The sequence below is a fragment of the Salmo salar genome, chromosome 27, assembly GCF_965601325.2.
Source record: "Salmo salar chromosome 27, fSalSal1, whole genome shotgun sequence".
NCBI classification, from domain to species: Eukaryota; Metazoa; Chordata; class Actinopteri; order Salmoniformes; family Salmonidae; genus Salmo; species Salmo salar.
In genome coordinates this window covers 6,890,001-6,914,683 of record NC_138317.1, presented here as the reverse complement: position 1 = coordinate 6,914,683, position 24,683 = coordinate 6,890,001, and the positions used below count along the sequence as shown (strand labels likewise).

Genomic DNA, 24,683 nt, shown 5'->3' with positions numbered 1-24,683 from the left:
GTGATGAACTCCATGTGTGGATTGGAACACCAACCTCTTTGCAAAACAGTTGTTATTTCTTCTCTTGTATGGCTCCACATGAATATAGAATCCCTGCACAATAATAGAGCGACTGCTAAGATTCAGGTATTGAAGAATAGCTTTACCAAGTTCAACCTCAATGGTGGGATTTCAACCGACACCTCCACACACTTAATCAAGCACTTTAGACCACTAAGCCTGACAACACATTTGTTAACTTCTTGGTGACAGGAAGCTGTAACCTATAACAAACCTTGTTCACTCTCCTCAGGACTTTAAATGGCCCCACAAACCGTGGACCCAGCTTCCGGCAGGGCAGGCGGAGGGGCAGGTTTCGGGTCGAAAGCTGCCCCTCCACTGTGGTGGTGATCTGCGTTCTCCTTTTGGCGCATCACGGCCTGCTGAAGGTGAACATGGACAGCTTCCCATGTCTCCTCCACGTGCCTGAATCAGTCGTCCACCGCAGGAACATCGGTCTGACTCTGATGCCAAGGCTCCAGAACCGGCTGGTACACCAGTACGCACGGGAAGGGAGAGAGGTTAGTGGAGGAGTGGCGAAGCGAGTTCTGTGCCATCTTGGACCAGGGCACGAACGCCGCCCACTCCCCCGGCCAGTCCTGGCAATAGGACCGCAGAAACCTACCCACATCCTAGTTCACGCTCTCCACCTGCCCATTACTCTCGGGGTGAAACCTTGAAGTAAGGCTGATAGAGACCCCCAGACATTCCATGAACGCCTTCCAGACCCTAGACGTGAACTGGGAACACCGATCAGACACTATATCCTCAGGCACCCCGTAGTGCCGGAAGACGTGTGTAAACAAGGCCGCCACAGTATGTAGGCCCGTAGGGAGACCGGGCAGAGGGAGGAGACGACAGGACATAGCGCAACGATCCACAACTACCAGGATCGTGGTGTTACCCTGTGAGGGTGGAAGATCAGTCAGAAAATCCACCGACAGGTGCGACCAAGGCCGCTGTGGAACGGGTAAGGGGTGTAGCTTACCTCTGGGCAGGTGCCTAGGAGCCTTAGACTGGGCGCACACAGAGCAGGAGGAAAAATAAACCCTCACATCCTTAGCCAAGGTAGGCCACCAGTACCTCCCGCTCAAACAGCGCACTGTTGACCGATCCCAGGATGACCAGCGGAGGGTGACCTGTGGACCCAATAGATCAACCGGTCACGAACAGCAGACGGTACATACAGACGCCCAGCGGGACACTGGAAGGTAGCGGGCTCTGCACGTAACGCCTGCTCTATGTCCGTGTCCAGCTCCCACATTACCGGCGCTACCAGGCAGGAGGCGGAGAGTATGGGAGTGGGATCCATGGGCCGCTCCTCTGTGTCATCCAGCCGGGACAATGCGTCTGCCTTCACGTTCTGGGAACCTGGTGTCATGACGTTGGCCTCTTTGAGTACAGGGAGGACAGTTGACCCCCTCCCCCTTGCACCATCCCCCAACCTACCTTCCCCCACCCAGTCCCTGTGTGAAGGAGTGGTAAAATTCCAGAGAAGAATCTCTGGCCACATGGCCCATAGAGAGACACAGGAAATTCTTCCAACTCACAGAATTGGGGAACCGAGTGACATTTGTGTTCTGGAGAAGGTATGGAAGATTGGTGAAGAATCCAGCTACGAACTGGTCCGCTTGGTACAATTTTGTGATACTCAGAAGAGACAATATAGCCATATTACCATAAAACAGTTTATATAATAGCCTCAGCCTTGAGACTTGCATCCACATGGTTGTATAGAATGTATTAATAAGGATAAAGCTATTTGTAATACATTGAGATGCTATGTACTGACGTTAATGTGATAGAATTGTATTTCTGTACCAAGCTTAACTCAGTCATCGGCACGCCCCCAGGGACACAGACAGGACCAGGCGTCATGTGACATGTTCACTATAAAACCATACCTAGATTTACTTTCTAACAGACCAGGCCTCCACTCCATTGCGAGTTGGCCAATAGGTTTGACCATCCAATCCATCTACTGAAAGTGAACCATACCACGTGGTTAACTTTTAGACTATTGATACCGACAGAATAAGAACAAGTCTTTGATATTAATTATTAGTCTGCAGCTAGAAATTATATCATTGAAGGCGAAGACCAACGAAACATTTATTCTATAACGACATTAATGAATGTCGCTTTGAAAGATCCATTCTAACCGAGAGAGAGAGAGAGAGAGAGAGAGAGAGAACGCGGACAAAACTCTCCAACAGAACGACGCTCCAACAAGGATCCCGACGACACACTGAGCGTAAATATATATTGATTGCAATTGTTCCCGAATGAGTGAGCGTTCATGTGCAAAGGATTAGCATATCAATTGTTAATATTAATGAACTCTGTAGTGTCTTCTCAGCTGCCTTTTATGAACCATTGTTCTACAAGACAGCAGCCAGGCCTGTTTAGACCACTAGGGCACATTACTCTACCAATTCTTTGTGATGATAATTACTGTTTGTATACTTTCTGTGAATTACTTAGTTTAGTAAATAAATGATTTTAAGACAATTGATGTATGGATGATTTTAGTAAAGACTGGGTTCGTGCAGATACAACAATTTACGACGTTTGGAATGAGACTGGACGCGAGGTAAAATACACCATTTAAACCAGAAGATAATCGGCCTATACTATAATAGAATATAATATATAATGTTATAATGTAGGAAAGTTATATTAGGAAAATTATAACTTTGTAATCTGAATATTTTCCTTGGTGCCCCGATCTCCTAGTTAATTACAATTAAACGATTAATCAGTTTGATCGCGTGATAATAATTACAGGGAGTTAATTGATAAACATGTCTTCAGTTTAATGGTACCCCAAAGACACGACACTGCTCTGTAAGAGAGGGTAAACACAAAACGGTTGAAAAACATGGCCTGGCGAGGGTTCAGTCTCCTCGCTGCCCGGATGTACTCCAGATTGCGGTGGTCAGTCCAGATGAGAAAAGGGTGTCTAGCCCCCTCAAGCCAATGTCTCCACGCCTTCAAGGCCTTGACGACAGCCAACAGCTCCCGGTCCCCCACGTCATAGTTTCGCTCCGCCGGGCTGAGCTTCTTCGAGAAGAAGGCACAGGTGCGGAGCTTCGGTGGCGTACCCGAGCGCTGAGAGAGCACAGCTCCTATCCCAGCCTCGGACGCGTCCACCTCCACTATGAACGCCAAAGAGGGATCCGGATGGGCCAGCACGGGAGCCGAGGTAAACAGAGCCCTCAGATGATTAAAAGCTCTGACCGCCTCAGCCGACCACTGCAAACACACCAGGCCCCCCCTTCAGCAGTGAGGTAATGGGAGCCGCTACCTGACCAAAACCTCGGATAAACCTCCGGTAGTAGTTGGCAAACCCTAAGAACCGCTGCACCTCCTTTACCGTGGTGGGAGTCGGCCAATTACGCACGGCTGAAATGCGGTCACTCTCCATCTCCACCCCTGAGGTGGAAATGCGATACCCTAGGAAGGAGACGGACTGCTGGAAAAACAAGCATTTCTCAGCCTTGACGTACAGGTCATGCTCCAACAGGCCACCAAGCACCCTGCGCACCAGGGACACATGCTCGGCGCGTGTAGCGGAGTATATCAGAATGTCATCAATATACACCACTACACCCTGCCCGTGCAGGTCCCTGAAAATCTTGTCTACAAAGGCTTGGAAGACTGATGGCGCATTCATCAACCCGTACGGCATGACGAGGTACTCATAGTGCCCTGAGGTGGTACTGAACGCCGTCATCCACTCGTCTCCCTCTCGGATACGCACCAGGTTGTAAGAGCTCCTGAGATCTAGTTTGGTGAAGAAGCGCGCCCCGTGCATTGACTCAATCGCTGTGGCTATGAGTGATAGCGGGTAACTATACCTCACCGTGATCTGGTTTAGACCCCGATAGTCAATACATGGGTGCTCTTTCTTCTTCACAAAAAAGAACCTCCAGGAGACGGCTGAAGTGGAGGACCAAATGTATGCCTGACGCAGGGATTCGGAGACATATGTTTCCATAGCCTCCATCTCTGCCTGTGAGAGGGGATACACATGACTCCTGGGAAGTGCAGCGTCTACCAGGAGATTTATCGCACAATCGCCCCGTCGATGGGGTGGTAATTGAATCGCCTTCTTTTTAGAGGAGGCGAGAGCCAAATCGGCATATTTAGGGGGAATGCGCACGGTGGAGACCTGGTCTGGACTTTCCACCATAGTAGCACCAACGGAAACCCCTAAACACCTCTCCAGGCACTCCCGCGACCACCCCGTGAGAGCCCTCTGTGGCCAAGAAACAGTGGGGTCATGACAAACTAATCAGGGTAGGCCTAGCACCACAGGAAACGCAGGAGAGTCAATAAGGAAGAGACTAATTCTCTCCTTGTGCTCCCCCTGCGTCACCATGCCCAGAGGAGCAGTGGCCTCCCTGATCAAACCTGACCCTAATGGTCGACTATCTAAGGCGTGAACGGGGAAGAGCACATCCACGGGAACAATGGGGATCCCTAAACTATGGGCGAACGATCTGTCTATAAAATTCCCAGCCGCGCCTGAATTGACGAGCGCCTTATGCTGGGAATGCGGGGAAAACTCAGAAAAAGTGACATAGACAAACATATGAGCAACAGAGGGCTATGGGTGAGAATGGTGCCAGCTCACCTGGTGTGACGCCAGAGCGCCCTGCCTGCTGCCTCAATCTTCAGAGGAACCAACCCGGCACCGACCGGCAGTGTGACCTCTGCGGCCACAGATGGTGCACGAGCTGGAACCCCCTGCGGGGGATGGAACCACCAGACCCCAAACTGAACATCCGCGGGTAGCCAGCAGGTTGTCCAGCCGGATGGACAGGTCCACCAGCTGATTGAACGTGAGGGTGGTGTCTCTGCAGGCCAACTCCCACCGGACGTCCTTGCGCAGACTACAGCGGTAATGGTCAATCAGGGCCCTGTCATTCCATCCCGTGCCGGCAGCCAGGGTCCTAAACTCCAGGGCGAACTCCTGGGCGCTCCTCGTCTCCTGCCTCAGATGGAAGAGGCGCTCACCCACCGCTCTACCCTCGGGCGGGTGAACTCCTCAAACTGGTCCAACGCCGCATCTCCCTCTCTCCACACGGCGTTGGCCCACTCCAGGGCTTTCCCGGTGAGGCAGGAGACGAGGGCGGACACCCTCTCACGGCCCAATGGAGCCGGGTGGACGGTGGCCAGGTATAGGTCCAGTTGTAAAAGGAACCCCTGGCAGTTCGCAGCCTTCCCATCGTATTCATGGGGCAGGGAGAGACAAATCCCACTGAGACCAGGAGGAAGTGGGGCGCTCATAGGAGACCCCGGTTGTGCTAGTGGAGGCGCTGGAAGAACTCCCTGTCTCTTCCAGCGGTCCATAGTCTGGACAACGCGGTCCATGACGGTGGCAAGATGTTGGAGCATTGCTGCGTGCTCCCGGACACACTCCTCCACCCCTATACCCGGGGTACCTGCTCCTGCTGACTCCATAGTTTTGGTCCGTAATTCTGTAATGAGGTGCGTACTGGCGGCAGAGAAGTCAGGCGTAGGAGAGCGAAAACTGATTTACAACGGTGTGGTTTAATAAACATAAACCACCGTCAACAGAACAATACATGAAATGGGTCAAACAAAACCTGGTAATAACCAGCATACCGTGCACAAGCACTACAAGAAACAATTACAGACAAGGACATGGGTGGGAAGAGGGTAAAATACACAACATGTAATTGATGGAATTAGAACCTGGTGTGATGGAAGACAAGACAAAACCAATGGAAAACGAAAAGTGGATCGGCGATGGCTAGAAGGTCGGTGACGTCGACCGCCGAACGCCGCCCGAACAAGGAGAGGGACCAACTTTGGCGGAAGTCCTGACAGTCGTGCCGAACTAGAGGCATGTCAGATAGGGACAACTAGCAGAATGACGGATAGGACCTAAAAAAAGTTTTTTGTCCTTGTTCATGAAAAAGTGCTGAAAAATATGTTTCAAATTCGTGACCCAGAAACTGTGTATCTTGTCATGCTGAACTAGCGGCATGCCGGATAGGGACAAAAACTAGTGGCATAACAGTTAGGGCCTAAAACAAGATTTTTGCCCTATTTATTTAAAAAAAGCTCCAAAAAAATATTACAAATTCGTGTGTCACAGGCGTCGAAAGGATTAGACCAAGGCGCAGCGTGTATAGTGCTCATCTTTAGATTCTAATGAAATGCACTTCAAACAACAAAATAACAAACGCTCAACAGTTCCGTCAGGTACAACAACTAAACGGAAAATAACCACCCACAAATCCCAAAGGAAAACAGGCTGCCTAAGTATGGCTTCCAATCAGAGCCAACGAAAGACACCTGCCTCTGATTGGAAACCATACTCGGCCAAACATGGAAAACGAAACATAGAAATACAAAACTAGAACAAATTCCCCTAGAAACAAAAACCCCAAAACACACAAAACAACCCCCCTGCCACGCCCTGAACATGCTACTATGGCTAATGACCCTTTTCATCGGTCAGGACGTGACATCGTGACCCAGTAACAGTGTCTCCCGTCATGCCGAACTAGCGGCATTTCGGATAGGGACATCAAATAAGTGGCATAACAGTTAGGGCCTAAAACAAGATTTTCGGCCTTTAATGAAAAAGTGCTGAAAAATATGTTTCAAATTCGTGACCCAGAAACAGTGTCTCCCGTCATGACGAACTAGAGGCATGCCAGAGAGGGACAACAAAACCAGTGGAATGCCGGTTAGGGCCTAAAAAAGTTTTTTGTTCTTGGTCATATAAAAGTGCTGAAAAATATGTTTCAAATTCGTGACCTAGAAACACTGTCTCCCGTCATGACGAACTAGAGGCATGACGGATAGGGACAACTAGCAGAATGCCGGATAGGGCCTAAAAAAGGTTTTTCGTCCTTGTTCATGAAAAAGTGCTGAAAAATATGTTTGTAATTCGTTATCAAGAAACGGTGTCTCCTGTCATGCTGAACTAGCAGCATGCCGGACAAGGACAACAAAAAGTATTTTCGTTTATGTTAATGAAACTATACTGAAAAACATGATTCAAATTCTTGACCCAGAAACAATGTCTCCAGTCATGCCGAAACAGAGGCATGCCGGATAGGGACAACAAAACTAGTGGCATAACAGTTTGGGCCTAAATCAAGAGTTGTGTCATTTTTCTTTAAAAAGTGCTGTAAAATATGTTTCAAATTCGTGACCCAGAAACAGTGTCTCCCGTCATGACGAACTAGAGGCATGACGGATAGGGACAACTAGCAGAATGCCGATTGTGCCTAAAAAAGGTTTTTCGTCCTTGTTCATGAAAAAGTGCTGAAAAATATGTTTCAAATTCGTGACCCAGAAACGATGTCTCACGTCATGACGAACTGGAGGCATGATGGATAGGGACAACTAGCAGAATGCCGATTGTGGCTAGCTAAGAAAGGTTTTTCGTCCTTGTTCTTGAAAAAGTGCTGAAAAATATGTTTCAAATTCGCAGTCCAGAAACGGTGTCTCCTGTCATGCTGAACTAGCGGCATGCCGGACAAGGACAAAAAACATTTTTGGGCTATGTTCATGAAAGTGTGCTCAAAAATATGATTCAAATTCGTGACCCAGAAACAGTGTCTCCCGTCATGCTGAACTAGAGGCAGGCCGGATAGGGACAACAAAACTGGTTTGCATAACGGTTAGGGCCTAAAACAATAATTTTGTCATTTGTCTTTAAAAAGTGCTGAAAAATATGTTTCAGCTTAAATCCAGTCAGTTTTTCATATTGGACATACATACTGCACTGTACCGCTGGGGTGCAACTTTCACTGGTGATGGGGGGGTACATGTCCCCCTTCACATTCTGAAATTGCATTTTTGTCTCCCCATTTCTATCATTGGAATGTGATGGAAAATTAGGCAAATGTGTGCTTTAGGACCATGCGGATGCCTCCGAGTGGTCGAGTAGGCTGTTTGGAGTGTTTATCCGACTGGTTAAAAATAATAATAATAATAATAATAATAATAAATAAATAAATAAATAAATAAACAAATAAAATATATGTATATATATATATATATATATATTTTATTTTTTATTTTTTATATATATATATATATGTTATGCCCCCCCCCCTTCTAAAACCAAAGCTGCGCCCCTGCCCTGTACATTGTGTCGCAGTAAAAGGGGTGTCCATTTTACTCAGGAGCACCTCTAGTTTCCAAATCCACGGTATACAACCCAAGGAGCATCGCTACTCATTCTGCGGCCCTTAAAGGCCAATCAGCTAAATGGACAACAATATTTTTTGTTTGTGTACTCCTATAATTTATTGCACCATACTCAATATGTATGTCCAATATGAAAAATAAATAAAAATGAATGGCATAATACCTGATAGAAATACTTGTAATTATTCTTTGTATAATAACTAGTATAAAATCGTTCGATAGTTCCATCATTGCCCTAATTATTATTTTACGTGTACAGGACAGCACTTTTATTCTGAAGGATTCCAAAAATCCGTGACCTGGAAGTACTTTACAGCAGTGCGTCGTTGGATACTTTCAAAGGTAAGCAACGGTTGTAGGTCGTTATAAACATAAGTATACATGTGTACATTTATTTTTAACTTGGTTTTTCATGTTTATTCCCAAATTATTTTAAAGACACTTTCATATACACCTAAGACAACATTATAATACTATTTTAGCATGGTCTCGGAAAATATCTGCTATCTTATTTTCTCCCCCCTCGCGTTTGTTTTGTCTGCATTACTTGACTAAAGTTTTAGCTACTTCGCTTGCTATTTTTGCAGTGTTTCTGGTTAGTTGTCATTGCCTTTTTCTTTACTGTTCTGTAAAACATATAGTGAATGTTTGTTAGGTAACTGAATACCTGATTTGTTGTACCTCTCTTGCCCTCATAATTCCGCGATGGCAAAGCCCGCCAGCCTTCCCAGCTAGCATGCTAAATCCTAATTAAGTTCCTCAATAATTTGATCCACGGCGCATTTTTATTAAATTGGTTGTAACTGGGTAGTTATTGAAACAAATACCCAAAGGTTCACATTTGCTAACTATTAGTTCTCAATTAACATTAAGGGTGCGTTCGTAAATTAACTCTGGCTGTAAACTCTGAACACTCGTCTGAGTGCCAGAGCGCACTCCAGATTGAATTTAGAACACACTGGACTGGTGTGTGGACTTCAGTTAATCTTTCAATCACCCACGTGGGTATATGCTCCTAAAAACCAATGAGGCAGCGCTTTAAACTCACAATAGAACCCAAGTTATATTTTAGCGCCTGGCTACACAGATGCGCGTGAGCAGTGTAGGTGCAATCAACAAGGCAGGTTTTGTCGCACCTGGACTATTGTTCAGTCATGTTGTCAGGTGCCACAAAAAGGGACTTAGGAAAATTGCATTTGGCTCAGAACAGGGCAGTTGGGCTGGCCCTTGGATGTACATAGAGAGCTACTATTAATGTCAATCTCTCCTGGCTCAAAGTGGAGGAGAGATTGACTTAATCTCTACTTGTATTAATGAAAGGTACTGACATGTTGAATGCACAGAGCTGTCTGTTTGAACTACTGGCGCACAGCTCAGACACCCATGCATACCCCACAAGACATGCTACAAGAGGTCTCTTCACAGTCTGCAAGTCCAGAACAGACTATGGGAGGCACACAGTACTACATAGAGCCATGACTACATACACACGGATTTAGTACTGTAGATATGTGGTAGTGGTGAAGTAAGGGCCTGTGGGCACACAGTGTGTTGTGAAATCTGTGAATGTAATGTTTTTAAAATTGTATAAACTGCCTTAATTTAGCTGGAACCCAGGAAGAGTAGCTGCAGCAGCTAATGGGGATCCATAATAAATACAAATGATTGAATAACATGTATGTGTAAATGTATTTTGCAGCGCACGTGATGTGGGCAGTGTGGTAAGCATGTAAGAGTAAAATAAGACCATGCTACAGATATTAATGTATTCCCGTATATGATTCCTATATTTTGGTTACAGCTCGACGTAAACTTTTTTGCATAGCTGGGTGGATTCAGACGTGAAAATGGAGTTTGGTAACGTTATGTTGGATATAGAGCAGGTCGTTTTGGGGGAAGAGGTGATGACCAGTGCCACAGCATCCATCATCAAACCACAGACTGTCCCTGCTCTCCAAACCTGTAAGTACACATTTTTTATTTTATTATTTCACATTGTTGTTCATATGTATGAATTTCAAGTGCAGTATTGGGGCGGCAGGTAGCCTAGTAGTTAGAGCGTTGGGCCAGTAACTGAAAGGTTGCTAGATCGAATCCCCGAGCTGACATGGTAAAAATCTGTCGTTCTGCCCCTGAACAAGGCAGTTAACCCACTGTTCCTAGGCCGTCATTGTAAATAAGAATTTGTTCTTAACTGACTTGCCTAGTTAATAAAGATTAAATAAATAAAAAATAAATAAATCTCCTCTCATTGCAGATCAGCATGACAGCCTACAGTGTTTTCAGTGCTTCATTACCTTCTGTAATGCCAAGTCCAAGGAGAGACACATGAGGAAGAGCCATCGTGAGGAATACAAGCAGTCGCTCCAGCAGGTATGGAACGGAGAAAATAAATGTAAGAGTAGGGTGAAGTTGCCCCTAGATGCTGGTTTTGGGTGAGTTTAGCACTTTCCTCAGTAGTGATTAAGTTTAAGATTTTGGGGGTAGGGGGGAGCTGATTCTACAACTGTACCTAGGGGTAACTTCACCCCGTAGCTGCAAAGCACACAGCTTAACAGCAAAATGCTGTAGGCCTATATGCACAGCATAACTAAGACACTGTTAATTATTTGCTGTTTTATGTTATTCTGCAGACCGATACGCTGTTCACCTGTTATGTGTGCGATCGTACCTTCTCCTCCTCTGAGGAGCTGACGCAGCACCAGGCCTCACACAGCCTCGAAGACAAACCCTTCCGCTGCACCCACTGCCAGGGAAGCTTCCGCACTTTCTCTGAGGTGAGAGCGGTCTTTCAATGGAAGTTGTAAAGTCTTTAGCCTGTAATGACTTTTAGCTGTGTGTAAGTGCCCCAGTAATCTCATTTAACCCAGAACTAAAATCTTGTGTAATTTCAAGTTTCAAATTTGAAACTTTCACATTTGGGGAGATGCTTAATTAGGTTTTGGGGATAAGCCTAGGGTTGGGCAATATGGCCAAAATGTCATATTACAATATTTTGACAGTATTTTATGTTTTTGAATAATAAAAGTTCTAAATATGCTTTCAATAGTTCATGACCCTAAGGTGGCAACACATAAATTAAGTGATTTCAATGGGGCTTTATCCATTCTGATTTGTTTTATTCTGTTTAATGCAACTCCAAACCAAAATAATTGATCAATTTCTGCATTTCCTGCACTTTTGTTATCATTTACGCACTGGCACGCAGGGCTGCATGATATGGGCAAAAAAATCTAGGCCTAGTTAATTGGTGAACTGTTGGAATCATGGAAATATGAGTATAGTGAGACCCACCTTGAATACATAGTTTGACATGGCAACAAATGAATAAGTCGGGGAGGAATTATTGACAGGGTAAGGACCAAAGTGTTGCTTAGTTTTTCCATGGGACTCTAATTAGATGGTACTTTACATGTTTTCTTACCTCATGTAGTTAGCTAGCTAACATATTCATGCTTCACCTATATAATTCCTATCTGATTTAGAAGATACTGTTGGACAAACAACATTAATATCACCAGCACTGGTACTAAGGCTATATTAGCTAGTTACATTTGCTCTGACTCTTAGTACATTTAGCAAGCTAGCTAGCTAGCCAGCTAACTAGCGATTAACATTAGCGGCTAGCGATTTATTTACAACTTGCTAAGACAAACTACCAGACAGTAGTTTGCAGAAAGTAAGATACACACACCACACACACACACAAATCAATAGTGTAATTATAGAATGCTTGTGGAAAGCACCATTGTTCTCACCAACATATTTTTGCATCTATCTGACCATGCAGGTGTCAGAGTGAACAACAAGAAAGTACTCATGACTCCATGTTGGAGCAACTGCTCTCTCATTGAGTGACAGGGGGCGGGGCTAGGTGTGGGAAGCGGCATGCAGCAGGAGGAGAGGGAGAAAGGCAACTCAAGTAGCAAACGGAGTAAACTATAAAAACGGACATTAGACATGCCAGAGTTGCGTATCACATTTAAAAACCAAACATTGAAATACCATTTATAGAAGGTCAAGTAAATCTCTGTAGTGCATCTGCCTTCTGTTATCCATTGGTGCCTCTGTCTCCATGTTTGTTTCCTCAAGGTGGCCTGAGCCCAGGATTTCTGTTAGCCAACTTTTGGCTGCGTAAAAAAAAAAAGCAGATAAGTAAATTCCCCGGTCAATTATCCGGGGGGAAAAAATTCCATTGCTAAAATGATGCATTTTAGCCTATTCATTGATTGAAATACCAGTTGATGTAGTGTGAGAGCTCAAACAACTTTGTTGCTGTTGGATTGAAACGTGCTTTAATATGCCCAGTCATTGTGCAACAATTCTAAAGTTAATCGTCTGTAAAAAAAACAAAAAAACAATGGCCACGATTAAACAGAGCTACTATTTTTATTTCTCAAATAGTAATTGAAGCACACTTCCCATTCACCATTCAAGTGCATACACACCACTTTGCAATGGGCTGGAGGCAGTATGCATTTTAAAAAGATATACTTAATTGTGTGAAACCTGAACATTTTACTACATATTATGAGGCATGTCTTACCTTGCTTCAAAGTAGCCAAGCCAAAATCCAATAAAATGTGCAGACAATTATTTTATAGTCCTCCATATGCCATTGAAACCAGTAGCCTTTTTCTCTCATGTTCTACTGGTTTTCAAATCAACTTTCTTTCATTGTCCAGTAGCCAAAGGCACAATCCTATTCATATTAGCTACACATGCTAGTTGTTGCATATTTAGATCTTCTCTCGTTCTAAATTTCGAACAGATATTTTCATCTCTGTCGCATAAATAGCCCATCCAGCTACCTCATCCCCATACTGTATTTATTTATCTTGCTCCTTTGCACCCCAGTATCTCTATAAGGCACATTCATCTTCTGCACATCTATCACTCCATTGTTTAATTGGTATATTGTAATTACTTCGCCACTATGGCCTATTTATTGCCTTACCTCCCTTATCCTACCTCATTTGCACACACTGTATATAGACTTTTTCTACTGTATTATTGATTGTATGTTTGTTAATTCCATGTGTAACTCTGTGTTGTATGTGTCAAACTGCTTTGCTTTATCTTGGCCAGGTCGCAGTTGTAAATGAGAACCTGTTCTCAACTAGCTTACCTGGTTAAATAAAGGTGAAATATAAAAATGAAACCGCTCACAATGGTGTTTTCCCACTAGTTGTATTCTGTAATGACCATTCGCGGGTAGCCTACTGCCATGCGTGCATTTCTGCGCTTATAATGTGAAAAAACAATAGTTTATCAGCATTTTATGCTTAACGTTCTTATCTGTTGCGTGAGCCTCATTGTTTTTGAATGTTTTTTGGATGCAGCCTAGGCCTACTGGTTGTATGAATTTGGGATCTATCGTCCCGCAATTGTCCCAGAGTGTTTTGGAATGGCTTTTTCTTTCTCGCACAGAACGACAAGCTGACCAGTAGAATAGGTCAACTTTTCTACTATGGGGATAGTAAATTGACATAGGCTAGTGATTTTGCTGTTCGTTGCTCATCTTGTTGGCTGAGGAAAAGTAAATGTGGGCGGTTAATAAAACATAGGCAGTTTTAAGTTTGGGGAAGCAAATTTTCACCATAAAAATGTACCTTTTATAATAAAGCATTCCATGCATCCTCGCATTTGCAGACTTATGTATGTAAGATAGCCATGGCCTACTATTCCTAGATTTCATAGTCATAATTTTTGTCTAAAAGTATAACTCAATCATTGTTCACAAAAAAAGAGTAGACTTAGAGTAGGCCTAGGCTATAGGCCGGTGGTTCTCAGCTGGTTTTGCCTCGGGATCCAAATTGAACCAGGTAGTCTGCCACGACCGAATATTTGCTTTGCGAAAAAGAATCGCCAAAATAGAATCTGGAAAACTATTTTTAATGCTGTATTGATAGTAAATGGAGCAATTATATGACAGGGGAACAACATTCCCACCATTTTCATTGTCAATAGTACAATTTTGCCAATATTATTGATGAAGAATGTTAATAAACTCACTGGCTTGAGACCACAAAATAAAACAAAATATTGCCGCTAAGAACTCTATATTGAAAATACTGTGATTGAATTAAAAAAATATAAAATAATAATAATAATAATAAAAAATGGTATGTTCATTATAATTTCTACCTGTTTTAAGTCACTTAAGTTCAGACTGGAGTATATTTTTCATTAAAAAAAAATATATATATATATATGAAAGGAGAAGAAATGTAGGCTCTGATATAGCCTATAGCAGCGATTCTCAAGTGGTGGGTCGTGCACCAAAGAGGAAAAATTACAGGGTAACCTTCTCTGCTGACACAAACAGATCAATAAAAACAACATTGTCTGAGTCATATATTAGTCCTATGAAAAGGAGAGACACAAATACAATGACATCCATCTAACCTGAAGAAGAAATTATTGTCCAAAAACAAGAAGTGGCACTAACCCAATGATAAAGACAGTGAATATGGACACTTACTGAGGACATGGCCAATATTCTTTGCTGGTGCCAATAAGATAGGCTACTCTTTGCTTAATTAAGTTGAACATTTTCATAACGAAAAGACATATTGGAGTCTCTTCATTGTCTTCTTTTTACAGCAATAGCCATTTTGTTTTCCAAACAGTTTTTCTGCGATTGTATTTTTAAATATTGTGGTATGCCTGGCTGGGTCTCTGCTTTTCACTGACAGTCTCAACTCATCAATCACCCAAATTGCGGGCCCTTCCGACTGTAGGCTATGCCATTCTAAACAATCCACAGCTTTTGATTTTTAATTAACTTAATGATCCTCTGTGGCAAAATCATGCTTTCTGGTGTAGTAGCCTATTTTGAATCATTGAATGTATTTTTTTGTATAGACAGTATGCTAATTAGGATATATCATTTTGGAAATTCAATTTACTGTTGAAAAAGCTCAGCTTCCCCTAGCCTTATGTACGCGCCACCTATGTATTCTAATATCTTCAAATTGCTCATGGGAGTTTGGTAAGAATGATGCACCCCGTTGCATGTTCTGTTAAGATCAATTACCATAAACTAAATGTGTTTTCTGTCATTCTAAGAACCGTAGGTGGAAGCCCTAATCATGTTACAATGCATATGGGTCCGGTACCTTTTTTAAATGTCCGGTAAATGAAAATGCTGCCAGGCAAATGTCCGGCGCCACATTTTCATAACGGAAACCCTGCCTGAACCTCTTTGTAATTTTTTGTCTCTTGATGTCTCTCATAGTTGACAGTCCACCGGCGACAGCTGTGCAAGGAGCGTCGGTGTGCGTGCAAGGACTGTGGCATGGTATTGCGGGGCCCAAACCAGTTACGCACCCACTGCCTCACCCAGCACCCCCAGCTGCTGGAAGAGAAGGATGATGACACCAAGACTCATCGTTGTGGCAAGTGCGGCCGCAGGTTTGAGATGGAGGTGGAGCTTGTGCTGCACCAGGAGAACTTTGTGGGTCATCGGCATTGCGATGCAAAAGTCCCAGCCAAAAAACGCGGACGCCCTCCCAAGAAAGTGTCTGTGGCTGAGCCAAAGTCTGCTGAGCGAGAGGCAGCTAATGGAGAGAAGAGTGGGAAAGCTGACGATGGGGGAGAGGAGCTTGTGGCAAAAGGAGGGAAACGACCGGGTCCACCCCATAAGGAGGAGCTCCAAATTCCCTGTCCTGAAGCTGAGTGTGACCTCATGTTCTCCTCTGTTGCCCTTCTCCGGGCCCACAAGAAGGAGAAGCACAGGCGGCCACCTCCACCTCTCAAGACTCACCCCTGCTCTGAATGTGAAGAGAGCTATGCTCGACCGGAGCAGCTCAAAGCCCACATGGTCATGGCTCACGGCTACGGCCAACACAACTGCCCCACCTGCGGCAAGACCTTTGGCCGGGAGAGCAACCTAAAGGCACACCAGAAGACCCACACTGAGGGAGAAGAGGCAACAGACAAAGAAAATAGATAATCTGGGGAAAGGGGAATGTCATCATGGACAATTTATGTAATGGTTAAAGGTGCAATATGCAGAAATTGCTTAACATTTTCTGGTTGCTAAAATTCTAATAGTTTGCTTGTTTTGTCACAAACTAAAATTAGGCAATGTATAGCATAGAGAATCATTCTACCATCTAAACCACTGTGAAATATATTGTCAGCTGTTTGAGGCTGATGTACAAACCCAAAAGTAAAAGCCGCAAAACGAAACTTAAGGGAATCCAAGAAATGGCGCACATAGAACAGATCGACGGCTTCTTAGACTTGCTTTCAATGAGTTGCTTCTTTCTATAACTCATATTTCTATGTGAATTTGGTCGGGTTACCTACAAAGTTAGATGCTGCAGCTTTTAAGGGTTTGGAAAATATAATTTAGTTAAAACAGGCATTGATGTGGGTGGGTTTTTTATGTTCAAGATGGGAGTTTGGAGTATGTGACATACCATTATGGATAAGCACTCAGTTGGATCATTAGCTTGTTCCTGGTTGCTCCCACTGATTATTTTGAAGTGCTTTTAGAACCCTCTAATGATGTGTACATGATTGTGAATTTCAACTGCCAGCCCCCTTCCAGGGTAGGAATCTATTTCCGTATTACCTCAATTGTGAGAAGATTTAGTAACTTATCATACTGATTTTAGTAGGAAATCAATGGGTTTTTTTGGTTTACATTTTAGTCATTTAGCAGATGCTCTTATCCAGAGCAACTTACAGGAGCAATTAGGGTGAAATTCTTTGCTCAAGGGCACATCAACAGATTTGTCAGCTCGGGATTCGACCTTTCAGTTACTGGCCCATCGCTCTTAATCGCTGGGCAACCTACCGCCTTCAACATTCCACTCATCATTTAGTTTACGTTCCTGTCAAGGCATCTTCTGATCATGTCAATTTATATATATTGGTCTGGAGAATATATTGTTCTGTGAAGGATGTCGTTGTTGTGATATGATCTTGTATTTTTTTTCATCCATAATTAAATAGTAAGCAGTGATTTTTAAATTGGAGTCTGTAATTTATGTGAATTTGAGATTAGTGGAAACTAGTGTGTGAACCTGAAATTAATGGAAAAGATGAATACTGAGTAAGATTGTATGGTGCTTATCTTTTCCATTCATTGAGGTTGTGGCAGAAGGAGCTAGTGAGGATAGAGAATGAGAAGGAAATCCAAAGGCAGAAAAAGGAAAAGATGAGAGGTCAAGGATGAATGAATGTAAAAAAATAAGCCTAAAATAAGGCAACTGCTTGTAGTTGAGAATGGGAAAGAGGAGAATAACACCTGGAACCAGCTAAGGAGTGAGCTGGAGATTAACCTGGCTAAGAGAAGTGGAGGAGAAAAGGAGATGGACTAAGGAGGGATGGGTCCAGGTCAAAACCATTCTGGAGAAGAGCAGCAGAGAAACAGGAAAGGGGGATGGTGCTGTGGAGGAGGAAAAGAGTAGATAGGTTTACGAGGGATTGGTCGAGAAGCAGCAGAGAAACGGTATATAAGGGTGGTGCTGTTGAAGTAGATGGATACTCTGGAGAGTCATCATAAAAAATAATGGCAGGTGTGGCTCAGTTGGTAGAGCATGGTGTTTGCAACGCCAGGGTTGTGGGTTCGATTACCACGGGGGACCAGTATGGGGGGGAAAAATGTATCAAATGTATGCATTCACTACTGTAAGTCGCTCTGGATAAGAGCTTCTGCTAAGTGACTAAAATGTGATGTAGATGTTGAGTCAAATGGAAATGAGTATCATGGAGAAGGAATGCAGAGAGAGATGGAATGACATTGATTTTGAGGGGTATTTTATATTGCTGTGATCACTTAAGATCCTCATTACAAATAAGAATCTGTGTGGTTACCTGCACAACAATATATACATATTATGGCAAAAAGGAGAGGAACATGTGGGCAGAAGGAGAAAAAAATGGTTAAAGTTGCAAACATTTACTGCAAGTGGACTGAATACTGAATAATAATGCATTTTACTATACATGTATGTTTATGTTCTTTTAGTTCCTTTTAATACTTTTTTACTTAATTGAAATATAAAACATGAATAAAACAAAATGTATATGTACTCCACATTCATAAACCCTCAAAAAGAATGCTGAGAATTCTGAAATACAACAAACTCGTTTTCCCATGATGCAATGGTATTTCCTTCCGATCTCGCGCCTTTCCATCTTGTTTCACCAGAAGCGCTACAGACACAGCGCACTACCACCGTTGTTGTTATAGTAGTGAATAATGGCGGCAGCGGGAGGGGGATTATCATCTCCCGCTAATGGCGCGGGTTCCAGCACGCCGGCCGTAGCCCGGGCCCGTTTCCCGGGCCGGCCATGGACATCTCGTATTCGGCTACGATCGGAGAAACGTCCGCAGCGGGGAAGGTTGGGCTCGGAAAGTGGAGGGATAGTCACTGGAGGCCGGAGGCCCATCAACATTGGACTAACGTTGAGCGAGGACCCGTCGCTGCTGCGCTTACTTGGGATTGCTGATAAACATAGGCGCCAGAGAGACGCGGGTTTCTACTCAAGCGGGAGTGGAGAGGTGAGTTTCCAAGCCGTGTAACAGCCCCACACCACAGACCCAATTAACACGTGCATGTTCCACAGCCTTCGCTGTGTAATATAGATTATATTGAGAATAAAGTGTCTGATAACGTTCGTTACCTGGCTACAGTAGGTATCCAACTATACAATTGTTCAAACTTCAATTCTTGCTGAACCAGAATCTGTGTTTACAGGTGACGTTCAAGCCGTATTCAACGCCTCTTTTATAAATCCAGATTGTGGTTCAAATGTTGGCTAGTTACTGTACCAATCCACTGTACTCAGTGACAAGTAAACATTAGTAGTTAACAGTGACAACATCTCCTGACAGCCTCCTAGACTGACATTAACGTTATCAGGATCTTTGATAATCGATGATTTTAGGCGTTGAAATTGGCGGTAGCCAACATTACTCTGTCTGGATACAAGTTTTTCTGCCAATTTAACTAGCTTTTCTAAAACAATGTAGTTAGCAAGTGATGCTATCTATTTAGCAACTTTTGCAACACAGTCACATTTTCACACATCCACCATCACACTATGTAGTATCGACACATTATAACATATTTGGTATCAACGTTGCCCCTGTTCAGATTATGCCATAGTATCTGTCATTTAGTCCACTCCCGACAGCCCCCATCGTAAGTGAAAGATGTCTGGCCCTGTGGAACAGAAACGATCTTGAGACATTCCACTGCATGTTTTAAGTGGGCTACACCAAAAGCTTGGTCCGTGTGTCATTTAAACTTAGAGCAGTTTGTTCTAGTTCATATTTAACTGACTTCTCCCACCATAGTCTACTAGTATTGACAGTTATCTTTTATGTGAGCTTGTCATCGCGTTATCAATCAAATTGGCGCTCATGCCATGCTCACAACTAGGCTAATTGCTGCGTGACATGCCCCATTCGGCAAGCAATTTAGAACTAGTCTACTGAGACCAGTGGTCACCAACCATTTTTGAGTGAAGATTACTTTGAGTCAAAATGCAAGCCAAGATCTACCGATCAGAATATATTTTTTTACATGACTTCAAAAACGTAAGCCTATGTAACATTAACCTATTAAAAGCATTACTCTAGCAATGAGGTGTGTGAATCTAATAGCAACAGCTATGATGTGTTGCTAATATGACTAGGATTGTGCCGTAGGATTCTGGACAACGAAAGAGAGTTGATATGAAAATAGAATAGGAGAGAAATGCTAGTTAATTGCATGAGGAAGTCTTTATAAAATAATTGCCTCCACGTTTCTACTGATGGATTTTCGCAAGGCAACTTTGAAGCAAGGTAAAACAGGCCTCATTATTCAAATCAAGTCAAATTTTATTTGTCACATGTAAGGTTTATGCAGGGGTAAATTTCACTTTACAGTGAAATGCTTACTTACCAGCCCTTGACCAACAATGCAATTTTAAGGAAATCCCTAAAAAAGTAAGAGATAAGAATAACAAATAATTAAAGAGCAGCAGTAAATAACAATAGTGGGGCTACGTACAGGGGGTACCGGTACAGAGTTAATGTGTCAAAGTGCGTGGGCACCGGTGTCAAGGTAATTATGTACATGTAGGTGGAGTTATTAAAGTGGCTATGCATAGATAATAACAGAGTAGCAGCAGTATGGGGGGGGGGGGGGGGGCACAATGCAAATAGTGTGGTTAGCCATTTGATTAGCTCTTCAGGAGTGTTATGGCTTGGGGGTAGAAGTTGTTTAGAAGCCTCTTGGACCTAGACTTGGCGCTCCGGTACCGCTTGCCGTACGATAGCAGAGAGAACAGTCCATGACTAGGGTGGCTGGAGTCTTTGACTATTTTTAGGGCTTTCCTCTGACACCGCCTGGTATAGAGGTCCTGGATGGCAGGAGGCTTGGCCCCGGTGATGTACTGGGCCTTACGCACTACCCTCTGTAGTGTCTTGCGGTCGGAGGCCGAGCAGTTGCCATACCAGGCAGTGATGCAACCAGTCAGGATGCTCTTGATGGTGCAGCTGTAAAACCTTTTGAGGATCTGACCCATACTAAATATTTTCAGTCTCTTGAGGGGCAATAGGTTTTGTCGTGCCATCTTCACAACTGTCTTGGTGTGCTTGGACCATGTTAGTTTGTTGGTGATGTGGACCCCAAACTAACTTGAAGCTCTCAACCTGCTCCACTACAGCCCCGTCGATGAGAATGGGGGCGTGCTCGGTCCTCCTTTTCCTGTAGTCAACAATCATCTCCTTTGTCTTGATCACGTTGAGGGAGAGATTGGTTAATTGCATCACAAGGTCAGGTCTCTGACCACCTCCCTATAGGCTGTCTCATCGTTGTCGGTGATCAGGCCTACCACTGTTGTCATCAGCAACCTTAATGATGATGAAGTCGTGCTTGGCCGTGCAGTCATGAGTGAAGAGGGAGTACAGGAGGGGACTGAGCACGCACCCATGAGGGGCCCCCGTGTTTAGGATCAGCGTGGCGGATGTGTTGTTACCTACCCTTACCACTTCAGAGGAGCCCGTCAGGAAGTCCAGGATCCAGTTGCAGAGGGAGGTGTTTAGTCCCAGGGTCCTTAGCTTAGTGATGAGCTTTGAGGGCACTATGGTGTTGAACACTGAGCTGTAGTCAATGAATAGCATTCTCACATAGGTGTTCCTTTTGTCCAGGTGCGAAACGGCAGTGTGGAGTACAATACAGATTGCATCATCTGTGGATCTGAAGGTGCGTGCGGTATGCGAATTGGAGTGGGTCGAAGTCAAGTAAAACATTCAGGGTTTAAACAATTATACTGGCTCAAGCTCACATTGCAAAGTGGTAAGTGTCTTGCTGATAGTGAGGCTATAGCCTACTAGTATTGACAGTTCTCTTTTTTTGTGAGCTTGTCATCGTATCATCAATCAAATGGTCGCCCATGCCATGCTCACAACTAAGCTAATTTCTGCTTGACATGCCCAATTCTGCAAACAATTTAGAACTAGTCTATTTAGACCCGTGGTCACCAACCATTTCTGAGTGAAGATCACTTTCTGAGTCAAAATGAAAGCCGAGATCTCCGGATCAGATTTTTTTACATGACTTAAAAAACGTAAGCCTATGCAACTATAACCTATTAAAAACAGTACTATAGAAATTAAGTTTGTGCAGTAGGCTATAGGCCCAATTAGGATGCACATTTCGGTAAATTTTGCTACCGACTAACTGACCTTCATTAACCAGTCAACAAACAGTTAAATTGTTTCCAAACAGTAAAATGAAGTGACCAACAGAAAATACGATTCGAGATATGTATATAATGGCGAGATGCTTATGTTTCCGTCCTAACAATTAGAGTCAGCCCAATGCAGGAAGGCAAGCGACAAGTTTAGACCCAAAATAAGCCCATATAAACATATTGGGCTTATTTTGGACAGATTTTTACGAAAGTGAAACCTCTCACTTTGCCACTTCCACACTGATACTGTTCATGCAAACAAGAACTGGAACTTTTTCATGAAGAGCTTAATGGAAACATGCAACAATAGCAAGCCTATCGTCTTCCAGTCAAAAGGCTATAGCCTATTATTGAACATGCAAGTCCTGTAATGAAGTGGCTAATAATAAAACGTCATTTGTCAAAATGCAATTAGCGGAAAACGCCATTCTAAATCTAATGCGAACAGTTGTGACAGAGATTAAAATCTCCTTTAGAAACGTAGAAAGATGGGGAATCTAATAGCAACAACTATAATGTGTTGCTAATATGACTAGGATTGTGCCTTTGGATTCTGGACAACGAAAGAGAGTTGATATGAAAATAGAATAGGAGAGAAATGCTGGTTAATTGCATGAGGAAGTCTTTATAAAATAATTACCTCCACGTTTCTACTGATGGATTTTCGCAAGGCAACTTTGAAGCAAGGTTAAACAGGCTTCATTATTTGAATTAAAGTAAAACGTTCAGGTTTTAAACAATTATACTACCTCAAGCTCACATTGCAAAGTGGTGGGTGACACGCTGATAGTCAATGGTAGGCAGGCTATAGCCTATACAGGTGGTTCCCAACCTTTTCGGTTATTGTACCACCAACTGAATTTTGCTCTGGCCGGAGTACTCCTGAAGTACCCCCTCGTGCATTTTACCAGTAGGCCTACGGTCTCATGAGTCTTCTCAAGTACCCCCTGTGGATAGGCCTAGTACCCCCAGGGGTCCTAGTACCCCTGGTTTGGAACAACTGGCCTACACACGCGAATGGGAGGCAAACCGGTTAACCCTTAACATCCCTAGGCCCAATACATTATCACTGCATATTGGCTTTGCTTGAATTGCCCTGCCAATGCATTGTTGTTCGGACCATTTTTCAAAATTTGAGGTAGCCTATATGATCACACACACCGGTAGTAGATCAGTTGTTGTATTACTTGTGAGGAACAGCTGAGTGAGCATACATTTCAATATTTTACTGGGCTGATGGTGCCTTCATCTGATGGCCAGTCTCAGTGGAGAGAGAGAGCAGGAGGAGACTGAGGTTCACCTTTCAACTTCCCCCTACTCTCCCTTTCCTCCACTGACCAAAAAGGGACACTGTCTTCCAGCTGATGGTGACACTTGAGTTGCACTGCATTATTTCTGCCTCATACACAAATTCATGTTGCTACTCCTATGAACAGAAAGAAAGTTAAATATTTCTACATATAAAAAAAGACCTAAGCCGCTAATAATAATGCAAACCTATCAATACATTTTCCTAGTCATTCATTACAGCTGCCGTATTGGTTGCAGCGCAAGTGGAAGTAGGAAGAATGCACATTTTAATAGCCTATAAAATTGCTGAGTAAGAACTGAACCTCTCTGGGCTAGGTGGCACCAAATCGTCCCACCTACGTAACAGCCAGTTGAATCCTGTGGCGCGATTTTCAAATACCTTAGAAATGCTATTATTTCAATTTCTCAAACATATAACTATTTTACAGCTATTTAAAGACAAGACTCTCGTTAATCTAACCACACTGTCCGATTACCCAGCCAGAAATAATCAGACACCCATTTTTCAAGCTAGCATATAATGTCACAAAAACCCAGAAGACAGCTAAATGCAGCACTAACCTTTGATGATCTTCATCAGATGACAACCCTAGGACATTATGTTATACAATACATGCATGTTTTGTTCAATCAAGTTCATATTTATATCAAAAACCAGCTTTTTACATTAGTATGTGACGTTCAGAACTAGCATACCCCCGCAAACTTCCGGCGAATTCACTAACAATTTACTAAATTACTCACGATAAAGTTTAGCCTTCACCAAAATCAGATTTACTATAACAAAAATGTTATTACCTTTGCTGTTCTTCATCAGAATGCACTCCCAGGACTTCTACTTCAATAACAAATGTTGGTTTGGTCCCAAATAATCCATCGTTATATCCAAACAGCGGCGTTTTGTTCGTGCGTTCTAGACACTATCCGAAATGGTAAATCAGGGTTACGAGCATGGCGCATTTCGTGACAAAAAATGTCTAAATATTCCATTACCGTACTTCGAAGCATGTCAACCGCTGTTTAAAATCAATTTTTACGACATTTTTCTCGTAGAAAAGCGATAATATTCCGACAGGGAATCTCCTTTTCGGCAAACAGAGGAAAAAATCCCAAAGGCGGGGGCGGTCGGGGTCACGCGCATAAGCCAGTGTCTCTTGATCGGCCACTTGAGAAAGGCGATAATGTGTTTCAGCCTGGGGCTGGAATGACGACATTCTGTTTTTTCCCGGGCTCTGAGCGCCTATGGACGACGTGGGAAGTGTCACGTTAGAGCAGAGATCCTTAGTAAATGATAGAGATGGAAAAGAAGTTCAACAAATGGTCAGACAGGCCACTTCCTGTAAAGGAATCTCTCAGGTTTTGACCTGCCATTTGAGTTCTGTTATACTCACAGACACCATTCAAACAGTTTTAGAAAATTTAGG

The 24,683-nt window shown here is 43.4% G+C and overlaps 2 protein-coding genes across 4 annotated transcripts in view; both read left to right on the top strand.

The window, feature by feature from the left end:
- Positions 1-8,494: 8,494 nt before the first annotated feature.
- On the top strand, positions 8,495-17,226 carry LOC106588248 (uncharacterized). 2 transcript variants are annotated; one of them, XM_014177067.3, is made up of 5 exons: positions 8,495-8,583; positions 10,043-10,203; positions 10,499-10,614; positions 10,875-11,018; positions 15,482-17,226. In XM_014177067.3, the coding sequence occupies exons 2-5, from the start codon at positions 10,089-10,091 to the stop codon at positions 16,196-16,198; spliced, it is 1,092 nt and encodes a 363-aa protein (XP_014032542.1). In that variant the 5' UTR covers positions 8,495-8,583; positions 10,043-10,088; the 3' UTR covers positions 16,199-17,226. The 2 variants fall into 2 exon arrangements, with proteins under 2 accessions (XP_014032542.1, XP_014032543.1); XM_014177068.3 differs by lacking the exon at positions 8,495-8,583 and adding an exon at positions 8,595-8,836.
- Positions 17,227-18,390: 1,164 nt separating this feature from the next.
- The window catches only part of LOC106588247 (histone-lysine N-methyltransferase 2B), a 73,700-nt gene continuing 67,407 nt past the window's right edge, over positions 18,391-24,683 (top strand). For both annotated transcript variants that reach the window (XM_082970334.1, XM_014177065.3), the window contains exon 1: positions 18,391-18,763. In XM_082970334.1, the coding sequence (XP_082826460.1) occupies positions 18,461-18,763 (303 nt within the window). In that variant the 5' untranslated portion in view covers positions 18,391-18,460. The remainder of the gene's footprint in view (positions 18,764-24,683) is intronic.